The sequence below is a fragment of the Chiloscyllium plagiosum genome, chromosome 21 (genome assembly GCF_004010195.1).
Source record: "Chiloscyllium plagiosum isolate BGI_BamShark_2017 chromosome 21, ASM401019v2, whole genome shotgun sequence".
Lineage (NCBI taxonomy): Eukaryota > Metazoa > Chordata > Chondrichthyes > Orectolobiformes > Hemiscylliidae > Chiloscyllium > Chiloscyllium plagiosum.
Genome location: NC_057730.1, coordinates 45240806 through 45262684, shown reverse-complemented (window position 1 = coordinate 45262684; position 21879 = coordinate 45240806). Strand labels below are relative to the sequence as shown.

The 21879-nt window shown below is 43.4% G+C and overlaps 1 protein-coding gene across 9 annotated transcripts in view; it reads left to right on the top strand.

Moving 5' to 3' along the window:
* The window catches only part of LOC122560826 (neuronal-specific septin-3-like), a 464551-nt gene that overhangs the window by 399541 nt on the left and 43131 nt on the right, over positions 1 to 21879 (top strand). For all 9 annotated transcript variants that reach the window (XM_043711963.1, XM_043711962.1, XM_043711961.1 and 6 more), the window contains 2 exons: positions 16337 to 16418; positions 18060 to 18197. In XM_043711963.1, the coding sequence (XP_043567898.1) occupies positions 16337 to 16418; positions 18060 to 18197 (220 nt within the window). The remainder of the gene's footprint in view (positions 1 to 16336; positions 16419 to 18059; positions 18198 to 21879) is intronic.

The following is a 21879-nucleotide window of genomic DNA, read 5'->3' as shown; positions in this document are numbered from 1 at the left end:
GTTTGCATGGGTTTCTTCCAGGTGCTCTGGTTTCCTCCCACAGTCACAAAGATGTGCAGGTTAAATGGCTTGGCCATGCTAAATTGCCCAGAGTATCCAGGGATGTGCCATGGGATATGCAGGGATAGCATAGGGGTCTGGGTGAGATGTTCTTTGAAGGGTCGGTGTGGACTTGATGGACCGAAAGGCCTGCTTCCACATTGTAGGGATTCTATGATTCTAAGTATTGACTTGTAGCTACATAACACGGCAAGAAAATAACCCCCATACGTCAAAGAGAGTTAACAATATAAGTTACCATAAACGGGCTTGTTCATAATTTTCAAATCTATTGATCCTTAGTTAATCACAGAAAACAATAAATGCATAATTCTGGCAAGTGTGAAAATAGATAAGACCCTTGAGCCAGATGGGATTTATCCTAGGATTCTCTTGGAAGCCAGGGAGGAGATTGCAGAGATTTTGGCTTTGACCTTTATGTCATCATTGTTTACATGAACAGTGCCTGAAGACTGGAGGATAACAAATGTTCAAAAGGGGGAGTAGAGACAACCCTGGTAATTATAGACCAGTTAGCATTATTTTGGTTGACGGTAAAGTGTTGGAAAAGGTTATAAGAGAGAGGATTTATTGTCATCTGTAAAGGAATAAGTTGATTAGGGTTAGTCAACACGGTTTTGTGAAGGGTAGATCGTGCCACACAAACCTTATTGCGTTTTTTAAGGTGGCCAAACAGGTGGATGAGGGTAAAGCGGTTGATGGGGTGTATATGGATTTCAGTAAGGTGTTCGATAAGGTTCCCTACTGTAGGCTTTTGCACAAAATACAGAGGCATGGGATTGTGGGTGATTTAGTGGTTTGGATCAGACAATGGCTAGCTGAAAGAAGACAGAGGGTGGTGTTTGATGGGAAATGTTCACCCTGGAGTTCAGTTACTAGTGGTATACCATAAGGATCTGTTTTGGGGCTACTGCTGTTTGTCATTTTTGTAAATGACCTGGATGAGGGAGTAAAAGAATGAGTTAGTAAATTTGCGGATGACTCTAAGGCCGGTAGAGTTGTGGACAGTGCTGAAGGATGTTACAGGTTACAGAGGGACGTGGATTAGCTACAGAGTTGGGCTGAGAGGTGGTAAATGGAGTTTAATGCGGAAAAGTGTGAGGTAATTCACTTTGGAAGGGCCAACAGGAATAAAGAGTACTGGGCTAATGGTAAGAATCTTGGTAGTGTAGAAGAGCAGAGAGATATTGGCGTCCATATGCATAGATCCCTGAAAGTTGCCACCCAGCTTGATAGGGTTGTTAAGAAGGCATAGGGTGTTAGCTTTTATTAGTAGAGGGATTGAGTTTTGCAGCTACGAGGTCATTGCTGCAGCTTTACAAAACTCTGGTGCGGCTGCACCTGGAGCATTGTGTACAGTTCTGGTCACCACATTACAGGAAGGATGTAGAAGCTTTGGAAAGTGTTCAGAGAAGATTTACTAGAATGTTGCCTGATATGGAGAGAAGGTTTTATGAGGAAAGGTTGAGGGATTTGAGGCTGTTTTCGTTAAGAGAGAAGACGGTTGAGAGGTGACTTAATTGCGACAGACAAGGTAATCAGAGGATTAGATAAGGTGGACTGTGAGAGTCTTTTTCCTTAGATGCTGATGGCTAGCACGAGGGAACATAGCTTTAAATTGAGGGGCGATAGATATAGGACAGATGTCAGAGTAGATTCTTTACTCAGAGAGTAGTAGGCGTGTGGAATGCACTGCCTGCAACAGTAGTAGACTTGCCAACTTTAGGGACATTTAAATGGTCATTGGATAAACATATGGATGACAATGGAATAGTGTAGGGTAGATGGGCTTCAGATTGGTTCCACAGGTCGGCGCAACATCGAGGGCCAAAGGGCCTGTACTGTGCTGTAATGTTCTATCCTGTACAGAGGGAAGCTGTATTGTTATGTTAGTGTGAAAAAACGGAACCCAGGAGCAGAGTGTCTGATGGGTGCAGCTCCAACAACACTCATGTAGCTTGACTCCATCCAGGCCAAAGCAGCCTGTTTGATTGGAGCCACATCTGCAAACATCCACTCCCTCCACCACAAATGCTCAGCAGCAGTCGTGTGTATTAACAGCAAGATGTCTACAAAGATCCTTAGGCAGCACTGTATAAACCCATGACTACTTCCATCTGGAAGGATAAAGACAGCAGATACATGGGAACACCACCTTCTCCTCTAAACAACTGACCATGCTGACTTGGAAATATATCTCCATTCCTTCACTATCACAATCCTGGAATTCCCTCCCTAATGAAATTCTAGATTTACACCAAATGGTAGGTCAAGAAGGCAGCTCACCACCACCTTCTCAAGGGGAACCAAAGATAAGCAATAAATGCTGACCTAGCCAGCAACACCCAAGTCCCTTGAGTAAATTGTATCATTGTCCCACTCTCTTTGAAGAGGCTGATATGGTTGTCAGGGAGTAAATGGCTGCCTGCTGTGCAGTAGGACTTTGTGAGTATTGCAAAGTCGTTGAGCAGTCAGGATATTGTCATTTTGCTCTGGGACCCAGCTTCATGCCTGGCCACACCAATGAGGTGAAAGTTTACACACTCAGCATATGGTATTCTGGTATGGTCTTAGTATCCCTACCTCGGGTCTAGAAGGCCAGGATTAAATCCCATCTGCTCCCAGAGAGTGCCATAATAACTCACTGTAGGGGTTGATTAGAAAATACCTACGCTGTCAGCATAAGGGCCAACGGTAGGGCCCACTCCATTCTGGGTGGGTAGGGATTCCAGGATAAACTCAAGATGAAAGATAATTAGTTGTGAACACTGAGGCTAGTACTCCACTATCCTGTCAATAAAAGCGCACATCTACTAAGCGTACTAGACTGCAGCTTTCCTCTGAAATTGATGCAGATTAGATCTTGCACTTTCCTACCTAATGCTCCATCACATCTGTGAGGGCTTGAATTTTCATTTCACTACAGGAAAGATGGAGTATTCAATTTCCCCATCTCATTGATGGGCAAGGCTTGTTTGGGAAATAAATGTAGCTTAATTAGGTTTCTGTTTGAATCATTAAATACCCTAGCTAGCTAGTGAAATGCATAACTTGCTGCGGCAATGTTTTGGAGCATGAACATTTCACAGCGTGGTTGGGAGTTGGCAAGGTACATGTAAAGATCTCACGAGAGCCATTTATCCTTCAGCGGCCACAGGGCCTGTCTTCCCAGCTGTTTGATTTGCCCTTTGCTCTCTGCTGAGTAGTATAAGTATTTTTGCTTACATGTTGCTCCTCATGTAGCTCATTGAGTCGGACCTGAGGGGGATTAAGCCTACTTCAGGCCTTCCCTATTGAGAGACACCAGCCCCACCCCCAACCTCCAGCAACCCAAAAGCCACCTCCCCACGTTCACATGAATGCTATCTGGAAACTGAAGGGCTGTTGAGTTTTCCGGAGGCTGGTAGCCATCATTCCCACCAGGACTAGTGGGAAGTGAACCCAATGGTTAGGAATACCATAGGGTCTTGTACCATCAGCAACAGCCAGGAAACACACCGAAGCCAAAGGTATCCCGTCACCAGTTCAAAACCTCACTGTCGCAATTTGAGTAAGCAATGTTGCAAAGACGACGCAGTTGAATTTTGTGTTGCCAAAGGAGGTTACTCCTTCATTTCAGTGTTGGTGCATTGAGTAAACAACAAGTCTAAACACTAAAAGATAGCATGACTGTATTTAGATCACCCCTCAACAGCTACTTGGGGATTGGGAATCGGTTTAGCTCAGTTGGCTGGATCAATGGTTGGCTGAGCAGTGTGATGCCAACAGCATGGGTTCAATTCCCATCACTGGCTTAAGGTAGCCATAAAGGGCTCCCTTGCCTGAGGTTTGGTGGCCCCTAGGTTAAATCAGCACCAGTTGCTTCCCTCTAATAGGAGAGCAGCCCTTATTGTCTGGTAAGACTATGGTGACATAGCAACTTGTGGATTCCCTTTAAGCACGCGGTTTCCAAGTGCACATTCTTTATTGCTGTGCACTACATGAGGTTGACGAGGTACATCCAGCTGCTGAAGAGGGCCCCACACTGAGCCTGAACACAGTTCTCCCAAACATACAGTGAGAAATAAGCATAGAAGGCTGAAGAAACTCAGTGGGTCTGGCAGTCACAAAACCTCCAGCTCACCCCCTCTATCCTACACCATCTCCCCCATCATTATAACCTTCTCATTCTTCCTCACCTCATGTCCATATTCAGTTTTGTTTCGAAAGTATCCATCTTATTCACCACAACCACTCCATGTAATAGCAAGTGTCTTCTTCTTCTTCTTGGGCGGGCCTTTCAGATCAAGGTTGACTCACCCCTCCCCCCAGCTCTGGTGCTGTGGCTCCTGAGGCGATTAGATTGTCCAATGCCAGACCTGAACATGCCACTGAGTTGGGAGAGAGCGAGGGGAAGAGAGGATAATGGGGAGATGGGATTCTTGGGCTATTGTACGCTCCTTCATGGATACTACTTCTCCAGTTATGGCTGGATGTTCCCATGGGTTGGAGGGGGTGGGTGGCCTATTTACATTTTTGTCAGGGAGACCCTGCAAATGCCCATGAACCATTTCCTGTGCACCTGGTAACCACTCAGTGAGTCAAAGCCAGTGTGAGATCATTCAAATTAAATATTGATGACATCAACCGATGCATGCTACCAAGATTTGTGGAGAGGTTGGAAGCACTGTTCCAGATGTTATACATTTACATATGGTTCAACGGCACGATGGCTCAGAGGTTAGCACTGCTGTCTCACAGCACCAGGGACCCGGGTTCGATTCCAGCCTCAGGTGACTGTCTGTGTGGAGTTTGCACATTCTCCCCGTGTCTGCATGGGTTTCCTCCCGGTGCTCTGGTTTCCTCCCACAATCCAAAGATATGCAGGTTAGGGCGAAATGGCCATGCTAAATTGTCCATAGTGTTCAGGGATAGGTAGGTTAGGTGCATTAGTCAGGAGTAAATGTAGAGTAATGAGGAATGGGTTTAGGTGGATACTCTCTGGAGGGTCAGTGTGGACTTATTGAGCCAAGGGGCCTGCTTCCACACTGTAGGGGTTCTAGTTCTAATTCTAAAGAATCTAAATACAGAGCTCCCACGACTGAGAAACAGTTACCTTTAGATGAGGTAAAGATAGAGATGCAACTCTCTAAGAATAGGAGTGGTCTAGCTAGGTAGAGTATGGGCACTCAGTGTCCAGAGGACCCTTGATAGACAGGATCAAGGATACACAAGGGGAGTCAATTGCCTAGTGGTATTATCACTGGACTGCTAATCCAGAGACCCAGGTAATGTTCTGGGGATCTGTATTTGAATCCCACCCATGGCAGGTTGTAAAATTTCAATAAAAATCTGGAATCATGAATCTAATGATGATCATCAGTCTGTTGTTGATTGTTGGAAAAAACACATCTGTATCGCTGAAGTCCTTCAGGGAAGGAATCTTACCCTGTCTGGCCTCCGTGTGACTTCAGACCCACAGCAATGTGGTTGACTCTTAACCACCCTCTGGGTAATTAGGGATGGGCAATAAACGCTAGTCCAGCCAGTGACACCCTCATCCCATGAATGAATGAAGAAACAACAAAAGGTCACCATGAAAGTAGTCCTTAGATGCAGCGTAATATAAGCTACTGTTGGAATTTATTCAGAGCATCGAGCTCCAGCTTCTGCATGAAGAGGTTTTTTTTCCTGAGTCCCTTTATTTATTGGTGCCTACCTTATATGTATGCCCTGGAGTTTCAGAGTCCCCCTCAGGTGGTCATGTGACTGTGTCGGCCTGTACAATGAAGTACCGTGGTGGGAGTGGGGCCTACATGCAGCGAGGACAGGAATTGGAATCCGCCAGCTCCTAAGGTTGGCAATTGGAGAAAGCCAGGCCTGTTTTTCACCACTCCCCTCCAGCTACAGTCGAGCATGTTGGCAGAGTGAGGGGAGGTCAGGATTCTTTCAGTCCTTGCCCCCCCACTACACTCTGGCCTTATCTTCCTGGCACACTTCAAGCCGGGGGAAGTGTCAGCAGGCCTTCTGGGGTTGAGTCCTCCCAGATAGTCAGCCGTGGTTAGCTCGAATTTGTCAATACAAGCCTCAGCCAACACTCTCGACAAACCCATAGCATGCTGTGTCCTGCTGGGCCACGTGGCCTGAAGGAGAGAGAGGGTGGGGGAATGGTTGCCTTCTTAAAGGGGAAGATATATTTCTGAAATTATCAGGACCCTGTGATAAGACCCTGTGAGCTATGCTGCCTTAAGAGTAGTGTTTCTGTCCTCCAGCAAATGTGCTATTAATGTTTACATTTTAATCCGAATTTGCTTAAACTGCTGCCTCTCAGCGCCAGAGAACCAGCTTCGATTCAAGCCTCGGGCAATTGTCTGTGTGGAGTTTGTGCATTCTCCCCGTGTCTGTGTGGGTTTCCTCTGGGTGCTCCAGTTTCCTCCCACAATCCAAAGATGTGCAGGTTTGGTGGATTGGCCAAACTACAGGGATAGGGGTGAGATGCTGTTAGGAGGATGGATGCAGACTCAATGGGTCAAATTGTCTCATTCTGCACTGTAGAGATTCCACGATTCTCATTGTGCTGTTTTTGTAAAGCGAAAGACTAAACGTTTCTAAAATACCTTCCATGGCCTCAAGACATCACAAAATGCCTACCAGTCAACAAGTTCCTTCTGAAATCTAGCAGCTGTTGTAAATGTAGGAAAGAACCAATTTGTCCACAGTAAGCTCCCACAGATTTATAATGTCCCATTTTGTGTCATGAGGCAACACCAGAAGACCAGAAAATACTTGAAAGGTCTGCTTGTGCAGAAATGTCTCGGGTGCTTTGGTGTAGTTTCTGAAGCAGGTCATGCTGACTGTAAATCCTTTATGGTCGAGCAGGAATCTCGATAGAAGCTTTGGCTTGTACATGATCAGAATAAAATAATGAGCCTTAACCCAGTGCTGCTATTGGCAGTTGTACACCATTGGCATCAAGACTCAATTTCAAAAGCAAAAAGTGAGCCTCTTTCCTGAGCTGGATCTCAGTCCTTCCTGTTATAAATCTCAGTGATTCTTGATGTGGGTCTCAGTGGCCCCTGTTCATAGAAACAGATAATAGGAATAGGAGTAGACCATACACCCCTTCAAGCCCGCTGTGTCTTTAAATATGACGATAGCTGACCATCCAGCTCAGTGTCTTGTTCCCACTTTCTCTCTTTGATCCCTTTGAGTCCTAAGAACCATCTCCTTCTTGGGAAACAATCAATGACTTGGCTTCTGTGGCAGAGGATTCCACAAACTCCCCACTCTCTGGGTGCAGAAATGTCTCTCATCCCTGTCCTAAATGGCCTACCCCATATCATTAGACTGTGACCCCCTCCCCCCTTGTTGTCCATGGTGATTGTACTAATCGTACAGTGATTTCCCTGTGCAAATTTTCCAGAGTTGCCAAACTGTGTTGCCTCAGGGAGTTTTCCAGTATGTGTGAAGAACTGTTGTTTGTTTTGCAATTGTCTCAAAGTTTGTCCTTTTTCTAAAAACTGTTCCTTCTTCCCAAGGATACTGTGTCCTGGGTTTTTTCCAAAGGGGTCATAAAACCACCCAGGCTCCGAATCGGCTGGTTTGGCATAGAGATGGGAGGGTTTACTGACAGGCCTTTTGTTCATCCGTAAACAAATGAGGTTTCAGGCCTCATGTTTTAGAAGTAACCTGTATAATGAAAGGGAAGTGGTCAGTCCTGGAAGCTGAATTCTTTTTAATCAGTTCCGCAGTGGTGTGTGTGTGAAGAAAGGCTGCTGACGTCAGTCAGTTGAGACTGGAGCTTCTCTCTCTCTTCTTCTACTCTTCCAATCTCGAGCTGTACGCCTCTGTTTCATTATTACTCTGTGTTTAAGGGGTTTGTTTATTGGGACTGTTGCATATCTTCGGAACAGTATAATTAAGTCTAGTTTGGATAGACTGAAGTCTGCAGGTGTTCTGTATTCTGTTCTTTCTGTTTCATTCCATCATTTGGTGAATAAATTTTTGTCTGCTTTAAACCTGGTAGTCAACCTAGCTAACTTACTCCAAGTAATTTTCACTGTACAATTACCCGAAACAATTAACAAAGTTATGGTCTGGGCTACCTGCTGAAGAATGTTTTGAGTGGTCTGGACTAGTCCATAACACAATGATGTTGATTCACGGTAGTTTTGCAACATAGGAGTAGATGTGGGCTATTCAGCCTATCGAGTCTGCTGCTCGATGAGGCCGTGACTGATCTGATAATCCTCAACTGCACCTTCCTGCCTTTTCCTCATAACCCTTGAATGCCTTACTGAATAAAAATGTTTCTATCTCAGCTTTGGATGTACTCAATGATCTAAGACCTTACTGTGTGACTCAGCACACCAACTGAATCACCATCAAAAGCCAAGCCTTATCCATATCGGGAGAGTTTACATTTTGACTGTTTGCTGAGTGCAATTTCATCAAGAATGAATTTGCTCGTGCAAGAGATCATAGCAAAATGCCACAATTCAGTTGCTGTGTTGCCATAAAATCTGTCCACTAGTTCTTCATTTTGAAGTCAGTGTGTCTTTTTAATATTTGTATGACAGACTTTGAAACCGTCATTCAGAAGCTTAATAATACAAGGTTCTGACAGCTATGACATAAACTTCAAATACAGCTTTTCTATTCTGTAAATGTATGTATGTGGCATTATTTTAATCAGTTTTGTTTGCAGAATGCTTTTATTGCCACAAAGCTAGTAGCCCAAGGTGTAAGTGCTGCAGGTGAGAAATCTGCACATTGCGTTTGTAGTGGTGAAAGGCTTAACTCATCCTTGAAGATGTTCAAGAAAGAGGTTTGGCCTTTAATGGTTTTCAGGGGTATGGGGAGAAACCATGTTCTGGCTACTGAGATAGAGGACCGTATTGAACAGCAGACCAGGCTTGAGGGCTGAATGGTCTACTTTGGCAGAAGTGGGTACTGCAGATGCTGAGGATTAGAGTCAAGATGAGAGTGGTGCTGGAAAAGCACAGCACGTCAGGCAGCATCCAAGGAGCAGGAGAATCGACGTTTTGGGCAAAAGAAGGGCTTTTGCCCGAAACGTTGATTTTTCCTGCTTGTCAGATGCAGCCTGACTTGCTGTGCTTTTCCAGAACCACTCTAATCTGGTCTACTTTGGCTCCTAGTTTCCTATTTTTAACTTTTCTATTCTATGAGTAAAGTATGAGGAACTTGTGACATATGTGTTTGAATGCCACCTTAGCAGGTAGTGAAATATGAATTTATTAAAAATCTGGAATAAAGAGCTGGCCTCATATTAACTATTGTTGTAAAAAAAACTGTTTGATTCACTAATGCTCTTTAGGGAAGGAAATCTGCTGTCCTTACCAGTGTGACCAACATGTGGCACAGCAATCCGGTTGACTCATAAATGCCCTCTGGCCAGTTTGGGATTAGCTGTAAATGCGTGATTTGCCAGCCATGCACACGTCCCATGGGTGAATTTTTTTAAAAATTACCAAGTGCCACATTCCATATTATTGCTGTTGTTCCTCCCAGGGATGAGAAATTTCTGCCAAATTGTGGATTTTCGAATTTTTCGTTTCAGAAATCCACCATTTGACTCTTCTTTTTACTTTCAAACCTCACGCTGTCGGTTGCGCTAATTAAACAATGGATTTATCGTTGTCCCATGTACCGAGAGACAGTGAAAAGTGCTGCTTTTGGGCTGTGGAGGCCAAGTCTCTGGATACTTTCAGAAAGAGTTGGATAGAGCTCTTAAGGATAGTGGAATCAAGGGTTATGGGGATAAGGCAGGAACAGGATACTCAATGAGGATGATCAGCCATGATCATAATGAATGGTGGTGCTGGCTCGAAGGGCAGAATGGCCTACTCCTGCACCTATTGTCTATTGTCCCGTACAAAGTGCATCAGGATAGCAGCGCACAGTGCAGAATACAGTGTTACCAGTGCAGAGAGAGAGATCAAAATTAATATTCGAGAGGGAGAAAGTGAGGCCTGCAGATGCTGGAGAGCAGAGTCAAAACGTGTGGTGCTGGAAAAGCACAGCTGGTCAGGCAGCATCCAAGGGGCAGGAGAGTCGTTGTTTCGAGCATAAGCTCTGCATCCTGATAAAGACCTTCTGCTCGAAACTTCGATTCGCCTGCTTCTTGGATGCTGCCTGACCGGCTGTGCTTTTGCATTAAAATTCGAGAGGTCCGTTCAGAAGAGTCATAACAGCGGGGAAGACAGTTCCTCTGAGCAGTGGCTGCAGCATTTAAACCTTGCTGAAAACAAAATATACTGAAAATCAGAGGGTCAGGTGGCATCCATGGAGAGAGAGGAAACATTTCAAATCTCGATGACTTTTCATCAGAGCTTTTAAAGTTTGGGCAGCTTTGTGGGCAGTGTTTTCAAACATATAAGCAGTAAAAAGGATAGGGGACTATCTAAAGCTCCTGTTCCAATTCCAATCGGTACAATGCCAGATAACACACAGTTTACTGTCTATATTTTTGATGAAAATACCAAGTGACCATTTTATAAGATTCCTTGGGGGCATCACAGGGTAGGTGTTGAGAAGTTGTTTCCCCTTTGGGACAGTGCAGGATCAGAAGGCATAATCTCAGATTAAAGTTTCCCCATTTAAGGCACATGAGGAAGATATTTTTTCTCTCGCAAGATAGTGAGTTGAAGAGTTATTCACTGCAAAGAGCTAACGAGCATGGGCTGTTGAGTATATTCATGGCTGAGAGAGACTTTTTTTTTACCAGGGAGGCAATCAAGTGTTATTGGGAAAAGGCAGGAAAGTGGAGTTCCGGCTGATCAGATCAGCTGTGATCTGGTTGAATGGCAGGGCGAGCTGAATGACCAACATCGGCTCATGTCCAATGCATTTATTTTGGTACCCCCCACCCTTGCAAATTCAGTTTGAAACATAAGATGAAAAATACATACGTCCTCACAATTTTCACGTGCTGAATGTGTATAAAAGATACATTTCAGTTAAATAAGGGAAATATTTATGAACACGCTATCTTTCTTATTTTTGTTCACTCATGGGACGTGGGACATTGCCAGCTTGGCCGACATTGATAGACCATCCCTACTTGCCCTTCAGAAGGTGGGTGTGTGGTACCTTCTTGAATCGCTGCAGTCCACCTGATGTGGGTTGACCCACAATGCCCTTAGGGAGGGAATTCCAGAATCTTGACCCAATTACAATGAAGGGGTGGAGATATATTTCCAAGTCAGGATGGTAGTGGCTTAGAGGGGAACGTCCATGGGGGTTGTGTATTTGTTGCGCTCATCCATCTAGTTGGTAGTGGTCCTCACTGGTAGAAGGTGTTGCCTAAGGATCTTTGATCTAAGACTTTCTGCAGTGCACCTTGTAAATGGTACACACTGCTGCTACTAAGTGTCGGTGGTGGAGGGCATGGATGCTTTTGAATGCGTTGCAAATCAAGCGGGCTGCTATGTCGTGAATGGTGTCAAGCTTCTTGAGTATTGTTGAAGCTGCATTCATTAGACAAGTGGGGAGTATTCCATCACATTCCTGACTTGTGCCTTGTAGATTGTGGACAGGCTTTGGGGAGTCAGGAGGTGTATTATTCAATGCAGTATTCCCAGCTCTGGCCTGCTGTTATGGCCACTGTGTGTATATGGCTAGTCCAGTTCAGTTTCTGGTCAGTGCTAACCTACAGGATGTTGACAGTGGGGAGTGCAGTGATGGTAACACCATTGAATGCAGGCACGGGAATAGACATGTTTATAGTTAATGGCTCCCCAGTCATTGTTCCCGTGAAGAATAGTTCTGAGCCTGAAATAACTTAAGTTGCATTTAACGTTTAAGAATACATATTACTTCAAGAAATTGTCAGAAGGATTTAATGGTGGGTTAGAACTGTCTTTACCAATCCACAACTCTCAGCAGCTGGACACATACAGTTGTATTTATACAGAATTTACTCCAAACCAAATCTCACCTTCTGCCCAGATCTTGCCAACAGGAGCATACAACTTGAAATAAATGGTAAAGGCTGCAATAAAATAAAGCAGAGAGCACTGTCCCTGCCATGGATAACAGCGACAGGGTGGTGCTAGGTCTCAGTAAAGTTAGAAATGTATTCCATTCCCCACTGATTCAAATTTAACACTGATAAGAACATCACAATAATAGCATCTCCAAATTGTATCGGAATCCTCAATATCTCCTTGTAGAACAACTTGTGGTTGACTACATGTCCCAGTTGACTGCATGACTGGGCTGTCCTTTACAAAATGTTTCTAAGTGTATTGGCTATGAAGCTCACCACCTGTCCTCGCCCTTCCATGCTCCTTCGGTGGACCAGCACTGGTTTCACAGAGCATGGCTCCCTCAAGTGTAGAATTGGCAAAACGTGGAAAGTTCGTACAGGTATTGAACATTGAGTGAAGAGGTCATGAGACAGCAAGGAAAGATGGAAGGGAATGTTGTTTCATGCTATTTTTAAAGACCTACTATTGAAATGAAAGTATTATTGGTGGAGGGTAGCAGCAGAAGAAGGATGCCAATGGGGGGGGCGGAGGTGTTTGTGTGTTTGTGTTAGCATTTGTGTGCATGTGTGAGCTTGCATGCCCACATATGGATGTATGCATGTGCATTAGTAGGTGTATGTGTGGCTCATGAGTGTGTATGTGTGTGTGCTTGTGTATATCCTTTGAGTATAAGAGTTGGGATGTCATGTTGAGGTTGTACAGGACTTTGGTGAGGCCTCTTCTGGAATACTGTGTTCAGTTCTGGTCACCCTGTTATAGGAAAGATATTGTTCAGCTGGTGAGGGTTCAGAAGACATTAACCAGGATGTTGCTGGGTTATTTGAATTATAAAGAAAGGCTGGATCCACTGGGACTTTTTAACTGGATCGTAGGAGGTTGAGAGGTGACCTTATAGAGGTTTACTACAGGAGTAGAGATAGGGTAAATGGTAGGTGTCTTTTTCCTAAGATAGGGGATTTTAAGACAAGGGGGCATATTTTTAAGATGAGAAGAGAGGGGGCAATTTTTTTTACACAGAGTGGTTCATGTGTGGAATGAACTTGCTGAGGAAGTGGTGGATGTGGCACAGTTGCAATGTTCAAAAGACTTTTGGATAAGTACACGAATAGGAAAGATTTGGAGGGATATGGGCCAAGAGCAGGCAGGTGGAACTGGTTTAGTCTGGGATTATATTTGGCATGGACTGGTTGGACTGAAGCGTCTGTTTCTGTGCTACATGATTCTGTGTGGGTGCGTAATGTGTGTTTGTATGTACTCCACTGTGCACCTGTCTCATTCACAGACTGAAACACATCATTTATTCTGACACTCCCAGTCAGAATGGAAGGGGAGCTGTATTGTTAGATGCATTTTTAAAAAATTATTCACTTATGGGATGTGGGTGTCGCTGGCTGGGCCAGTATTTATTGCCCATTAGAGGATTTTAAGCCAAAGTCAAATCTGGCCACTTACATTGGTGCAAAAAGTCTCAGCACATTTATCCCTCAATCGGCAATTACTAAGAACAGATTATTTGGCCATTAATCCAATCAGGATTTACAGGAGTGCTTGAGCTGCTGTGTTTCCTATATTACAACATTGACTGCACATAAACTGCGGTTCAGTAATTGTTCAAATAAGAATGTGTGACATAAACACGGGTTACTTCTTCCATGTTTAGTAATATGGTGCATTTTGAGATCCTGATACAATTCCAATACAATTTGATCTTTGAACCGGGAATCGCTATCTTGATTGTTCAATCGAAAATTTACTTTGTGCAGCAAAAACTGTAAAACCATACTGTAGGTCACCTACTGCTAGCTTCTGCAAACAAATATTAAAATGCTTTCTGAAAATTTACCTCAACTTTAATTATGTTCTGCCTTAAGTTGACTCATTTGATTCCATGGCAAACACTTAACCCTCCAGCCCGCCTGTGTCAGAAGTCACTCCTGGGTAGTTACTTTGTGATTACGCTGGATAACATAAAGCAATCCATCAAGCATGAAGACAGATAGATGAGTAATGTATTTGAAAGAATATATATTATCTGTGTACATCATGATAACTCTCAGAAGGTTTGTCAAGGAACAATGGAGTTGTTTGTCCCATGTGTATGACCTCTGCCCTCAACAAAACTGAAGCTAGAATTAAACTAGGACTTTCATTGCTAGAGTGATCTGTTTACACATTCAGTGGCCAGGCTCTGATTCAAAGGATACTTCTCAAATTCAAATTAAAACCTCTGATAAAAATATTTAATCTTCAACACCAATGGTTAACTGTTCATTGGTAAGATGCATAGTTAAAATCCCCAATAACAAGGTCTTAACCAAGAGCTGAAATTGATCCATTCTTGTTCATTATTAATATGTTCAAAATGTTCCTCTTACATTTATACTTGGGAGGTTAACAACTTGAACAGATACACTAGAACAAGAGAGGTCAAGAAAAGCTTGAAACTTAAACACACTTAACAGGTTACACACAAGTCCATTATTTTCCGATCCTGCCTGAATCTTGGATGCTTTTCAGTCTCGGAATGTCAAGCCAATATATTTTAGTAAGTGCAGGGTTGATGAGTAAAGGGGATTAGGTCTCACCAGAAGAGTTTTGGATGAGCCTGAGGGCTATGGAGGGTGGGAGATGAAAGGTGAACGTGGAGTGTGTTTGTCTTTGTCAAGACTGGGGGAAATGAAGGTATATATGAGACCTACTATTTAACAGTTAGCTACATTGTGCTGCTAGTTTATTGAAGGGGGTTGCTGGACAAGACGTACTTTTGGATGTTCTGTTTAGTTTAAAGTTTGAGGAGGAATTTGATTTTCATATAATTTTCAATAATTATGCATTAACTTGACAACTTGTAAATGTTTTCATATGTTAATTAATTCGAGAAATGGAACTATACAAGAAACAGGTGGGATGGAGTTCGGGGAGAGTTGGATGACGAAATAGACTAGACACTTAGTTATTAGTTCAGAGAACGGAGTTGGAATCAGCCATGACTGACAAACCAACCATGAGTGACAGGATATTTCTTCTTAAATTATTGACTGTAATTGCCCTTACATGAAATAGGTTTCTAGTGAATGCAATCCCTTAGCATAGAGTCATGGAAGTTTACAGCGTGGTTCAAGTCAGCCTAACTTGTCCATGCCATCCACTTAATCTCATCTCATTTTCCTGCATTTGATCCATACCTCTTCATGGCTATCCCATCCATATACCTGTCCAAATGTTTCTTAAATGACAAAATTATACTCGCCTCCATGTTCCAGACACTCAGCACCCTCTGTGTGAAAATATTATTACCCCCTGGACCCTTTTGTAAAACTCCCCTCTCACCTTAAACCAATGCCCTCTGGTTTAACCCCCCCCCCCCCCACTACCCTGGGGAAAAACTGTTGGCTATCTATTTATCTACGCCCCTCATGATGTTATAGATGTCTATAAGGTCACTCTTCGGCCCTTCACACTTTTCATAAAGCCACAGGATAACAACAGAAAGCTGCTACTTTGATGTGGCAGTGGGTTCATTCCTGTGGATGGGGCTGTACCATGTTATGACGAACACAGTATAGCCAACATTGAAGCTTACCATACCAGCTTTGGAAAGGCATCCCCAGGGGATTGAAACAGAAGAAAAGTGTTCTCTAGCTCAGCATCAATATCCCTCACATAAATAATCTTGCATGAGTTTTGAAATGTTATAGAGAAATTTTACATTCTGTAAATATAAAGTCTGTTTCTCAGGGTCAGAGAGAGTGGACAGAAGATAATGTGAAGTTATTACACTGCTAAGCTTTCAGATAACGCCTCATCCAACAACGTGATACTTTCTCATGGCTTTTGACAGTGAGAGAAGCAGCATAAAGTAGAGTAAAGATTCTTGCAAAAGCGTGGTTACAGTAGAGATTGCAGACTGTTGGAACATCTAGAGTGCACCCTGACATTAACGTGGATTTTCATGCAAAATTCTACATATGAAAACTCCAAAGTCAGTTTCAGTACCGAAATGTAAATGAATGCTGACAGTTCCACTTTGATTATCATAGTAAAGTCTGCACCGATGACTTTAAAGCTCCAAACGTTTGCTCCTAACTAATGATTTTACAAGAGCAATGCAGAAATGCGCTATCATATTTAATATACATGTGATGTTCTTGAGACTAGTTAGAAATGGATATGAAACACTGGATTTTCTTCACTGTATATATTACACCATTGCTTTTCAGCTTGTAATGTATAATTCACCTGTCTGACCTTCCTGATGTATTTGTTTTTAATTATTTTTCATCTAGTCATTGAAGAAAAAGGAGTAAAAATGAATCTGACAGTTATAGACACGCCAGGATTTGGTGATCAGATAAATAACGAGAACTGGTATGTTGACTATTTCCATCAACCACTCTGTTAGTTTGTCAGGGGAGGGGGGATGTTTAATACCAGAGGGCATAGGTTTAAGGTGAGAGGGGAGAGATACATAAGAGTCCTGGGGGACAATTATTTCACACAGAGGGTGGTGAGTGTCTGGAACAGGCTGCCAGAGGGAGTGGTGGAAGCAAGTACAATTTTGTCATTTAAGAAACATTTGGACAGGTACATGGATGGGATAGATATGGAGAGATATGGACCAAACACATAAGTGGAATGAGACTTTGTCTGTTTAAAAGATTTCAAGTGCTCTCCAGTGATTTATTAATTGTAGCAATTCAGCACTTAGTTTTTATTTAACGTATTCGTCTCACCAACCTGTTCAGAGATATCATTACAAAACTCTAGAGCAGGTGGGACTTGAACCTGGGTCTCTCAGTTCAGTGCCACTAGATCCATCACTTTACACCACCCCAATCATTGTTCAGAATTCACCTGCCTGTAAAGGACAAACAAGTCCTGCCTCCTCCAACCTCTCCAAAGGACAGGTTAACCACTGAAGCCAAACATCAATCTGCCTTATCCAATAGAAACAATTTCCATTCCAACCATGGACCTTCTCAGGGATGAAAGAAACACTCTTCTGAGTGAAGTGATGAATCATAAAATACTTGTAGCACAGAAGGAAGTCACTCTCAGCTCATTCTGCCCGGAACAGCTGAGAAATGAGCTACCCCACATAGTCCTACTGTCCAGCAGTTAGTCAGGAGCCCTGCATGTGACAGCAGTGCAGGTGCACATAGAGTATGGAAACAGAATCTTCGGTCCCCATCCAGACACCTTGCGTGAGGTGGGAGTTTCTGCCTCTCACACCCTTTCAAGCAGTGCGTTCCAGACTCCACTCTCTGGATGGAGTAAAGACTTCTCTTCATGTCCCCTATAACCCTTCTACTAATCACTTTAAACTGATGCTGTCTAGTCACGGGTAAAGTACTTCAATGAAGTTGCATGGTCCGGAGTGAATTGTAATGTTTTAAGTAATGGAAGTGTTGCACTTGTGTTGATTACTGGTTCTGTTGCAAAATAACCTTCTTAGTCTCTTGAAATGCAAACTGTTCATGTTAGAGAGTAGCCTTTCTTAATGCAATGTTAGTGTTCCTAGCAATTATGAGAGAGAGAAAGCTAGGAAATGGCACACAGGATGTGGCCATCAGGGCTCGCTGACTGATATCAAAGGATGAACTGTCTTAAATGCCTGATCTGCAAGTCTGTCATCTAATCAGATTATCACTTTCAGCCTAAAACCCCAGAGTAAAACTTTTGAGCATTTGTCTGCCAGATAAGCATTAAGGAAAGTATCGCTCTGAGAAGCTGGATAGATTAGTAACTGCTGCCTTTCCCATAGCATCCCAGCTGCACAGACAGGGAAAGAGAGTAGGAGGTCCAGAAGATATAATTTGTGAATTGATGATTCGAAACATTATTGACGGTTTGATTTCAGTCATTGTATGAACAACTTCCAAACAAACACTGAGGTGATTTAGTCAGAGCTGAGGAGTGATTTAGTCACCTTTCCAGATGAGGTCCTGAGGAACCGTGACTCGCGACTGAACCTAGAGACGTTTGTAATCAAAGAATCCTGTGTTACAGCTGGGAGCCAATTGTGAAATACATTAATGAACAGTATGAGAAGTACCTGAGGGAAGAGATTAATATTAACCGGAAGAAGCGAATTCCTGATACGAGAGTACACTGTTGTGTCTATTTCGTGCCTCCCACTGGACACTGGTATGTACTGTTTGACAATCCTCTCTTAATAACTGTCCTTAACCTTCTGAATGGCTTATCAATTTGGTGCCACCCAATGTTTTCAATATCATGCATTAGCATTCTTTGGGATTTTTGCATTGGATCTTAAAGATGTGCCTGCAATGCATTTCCTATTGCACTTCAGATGTCCAACTGTTCTGTCAGGACCTCAAAACAAAAAGATACCATTTTGAAACAACAGCTTTAATTTGGAATGTACAAAATTTATCGGGCAATTGAAGTAACTTAATAGGCTTGGGAATGAGGAGCTCTATCCCTGACTGACCTCGCCAAACAATTTTCTGACCTGTACTAGTGTTTGCTGAATACCAGTTGGGTCAACCTAGGCTCAGTAATGTCATCTCAGATAATTGTGGTTCCAGTCCCACCTTTGAGAGATGTGAGAATATAATTTTGTCTGGTTGTCCTGCTGCTTGCTCCTGAGGCCTTCACTTCTGCCCAGTAACAGTTCCATGGTCCTCTCAATCCCCTGTGTTTTTCTGTTTAGGAATGCTGTGCAATGAAGTGGATATGTTTATCATTGTTTCTAGCATCATTGTTTAACTTATGACTTACCTGCGATTCTCTGGGCTTTAACCCCTTAGGCTGGGATTCTGTCTTTTCCAAATGACCAGGGACATCCATCTCATATAATTATCCGGACAGTTCGCAAATTCATGGTGGCCTGAGCAAATATTATTTTAATAACATGTGTACTGTGTTAATATATAACTGGACCAAATTCTAATTCCCAAAGGTGTAGTAGGCGATACACCATTTGGGAGTGGGGGTGGCTGGGATATTGGACAGTGAGAGATGATGTGGGGGGGAAGAGATAAAGGGAAATCAGAAATGCAAGGGTGACACAGAGACATCAAGAATCTCCCTCATTGATTGGATGCACATATATAACCGGGGAAGTTAGAGATGAAGGATTTAAGTTACAGCCCTCCCTCCCTCACTCCATCTCTCTGCTGCCTCTCTCTGATGCTGATTCTCAGTGCTGTTCACTAGCAAAGACTTATCCCATTGTCTCACTCACACCCTCCCTCCCGGTACCCCTCTGCACACTGCTTCATGCTGAGATTGACTTGCCTTTTGTACCACATCAACCAAACCCTTTGTGAACAGGCTGCAGGGGAGGGGGAGGCATCTCATCAGTCACTTGCCCCAACTCTGAGTGTTGTCGCGTGAGAACCACGTCACGTTCATTTCCCTCGGGTTATTTCAGGTGACCTTTTGAAGCTCACGCTAGACTGTGAACCTTGAATCTTAACTGCCTTTGTGCAGTGCTGAGGGGTATCTGCAGTGTTGACTGAGGAGCCGCTAAAGCAAGGATCAGATGGATGTAAAAGATCACTTTGTAGAAGAGCTGACTTCTCCTGCTGTTGGTTTGTATGTACATTATTGTAACAAAAGCTGGAAAACTGTGCAAGATACAACTGATTTATGTGCTTGCGCACACACTGTGACGGTGGCACAGTAGTTAGCACTGCTGCCTCACAGCGCCTGAGATCCGGGTTCAATTCCCGCCTCAGGCGGCTGACTGTGTGGAGTTTGCACTTTCTCCCCGTGTCTGCGTGGGTTTCCTCCTGGTACTCCGGTTTCCTCCCACAGTCTAAAGATGTGCAGGTCAGGTGAATTGGCCACGCTAAATTGCCCGTAGTGTTAGGTAAGGGGTAAATGTAGGGGTATGGGTGGGTTGCGCTTCGGCGGGGCGGTGTGGACTTGTTGGGCCGAAGGGCCTGTTTCCACGCTGTAAGTAATCTAATCTAATCTAATCTAAACTGCACAACTAAGGGTTAATCCATTTTGACATAAAAGGAGGCAGTGGGACAGCATGGAAGGAGACCATTCAGCTCATTGCATTTCTTCCAGCCTTTTGAAGTCGTCCTTCTCCCTTGCCCTTTCCCCATGGGCCTTGTTTCCCTTCGAGGCTTTTATTCAAATTTACTTTTTTATTGAAACTGCTGAAACGTGATGATAATTTCTGAAAAAGTGGGGGAAGTATACGAAACAGTGCTGATAAAACTGTCACATATCATCTATCCTTTTTCATTTGCTTATCCCTCCAGCTCTGTAGGCAAATGAATTACAGGTGGATATTTGTACCATAGATTGCTGAGCCAAAATAGCTAAATCTGGAATTTAATAAGTTTTTATTTGTGAAGGCATCTGTGAAGTATCTATTTAACACATCTTGCTTCTCTATAATTTCATCACAGTCTGCCCTTTTAAGGATTTGCCTGTTCTTTACAGCCCTGTTTAGGACCAGTACATGCATTTGAAAGTAAAATTGAGTCCCTCTCTTTGCCAGCTACATCTGCCTTTGCGAACCCTGCTGCCAACTTTCATGTCATATTTTCCGCCTGCTCCCATGTTGATGGCACATTGCCAAAAGATTGCATTGCAAAGAGTTCACTACTAATTTGTATTCTCATGAGAGTGTTTTAAACTGGATTCCATCTCCCTCTGTTGCTTATGTACCAAGTGGGTTGATGGTCTTCAGGCAATGGCTAGAGGGTCTGAACAAGGTACAAAGTTGTTTCAGTGTTTGAGAAGTCAGAAAAGGGAGAGTAGAAGTGATTATACTGAATTGTAGAATCCTTACAGTGTGGATGCAGGCCATTCAGCCCATCCTGACCCTCCAAACAGCATCCCACCCTATCCCTGCATTTCCCATGGCTAACCCAACTAATCTGCATAATTTGGACTGAGGGAGGAAACCCATGCGGTCACGGGGAGAATGTGCAAACTCCTCGTGGACAATCACCCAAGGCTGGAACCAAACCCAGGTCCCTGGCGCTGTGAGGCAGCAGTGCTAGCCACTGTGCCACCCATAATACTGCATACCTTCAAAATGACTGGAGGCTTCATGGTGTTGAATGCAGAGGGTGTCATGAATAGGTAAGTGCAGCTCTTGAAGGCACTGCCTAGAACATCCAGAAAGCTTTCCATTCTATTTTACATAATACTAAACAGAAACCCAATGAAAAGCTCTGGATTACAAAGATCCCGCTGATGTTCTTTATCAATGAAATCACTAATTTGTAGCAGTCAGACTCAGTTCACCCTTGTAGACCAGATGGAAACACATGTTCTTGTCCACGCCCCTCCAGAATAGTCAGCTTGTTCACGATATTGGAGAGCCTTTATGCTTGAAGCTGCGGCCCTAGGAGCCCAATTCAATTCTTAGCCAAGAGGTGGGAACTCCAACAAGTCGGAACTCCCTCTGTGCCCCGACGTCTCTGCATTATGTACTCAGTGTTCTGCAGAAAATTACAAAATACACAACATAGTTAAGCATCTTTTAAACCAAAGAATTCATCAGAAGAGGAAAAGTTTAATAATAAAGGCAAGTGTCATATATACTCTAGGTTTAACAAATGCTTACCTGATTGCAGCTCTTCTGATCCTATCTCTAATACTCCAGCAAATTAAATGCATAGCACAGAACATCACAGAATGATACAGCACTGCAGGCTATTTGGCCTATCCTGCCCATACTGGCACTTTGAATGGAACTCCCTGCCTCAGGTGATGAAGTTGGTGAATATTTTAAGACAGAGGTAGATACTTTCTTATTAGGTAGGAGAATCAAAAGTTATCAGGGATAGATGGGAATGTGAAACTTGAAACACAGTCAATCAGCCATGATCTT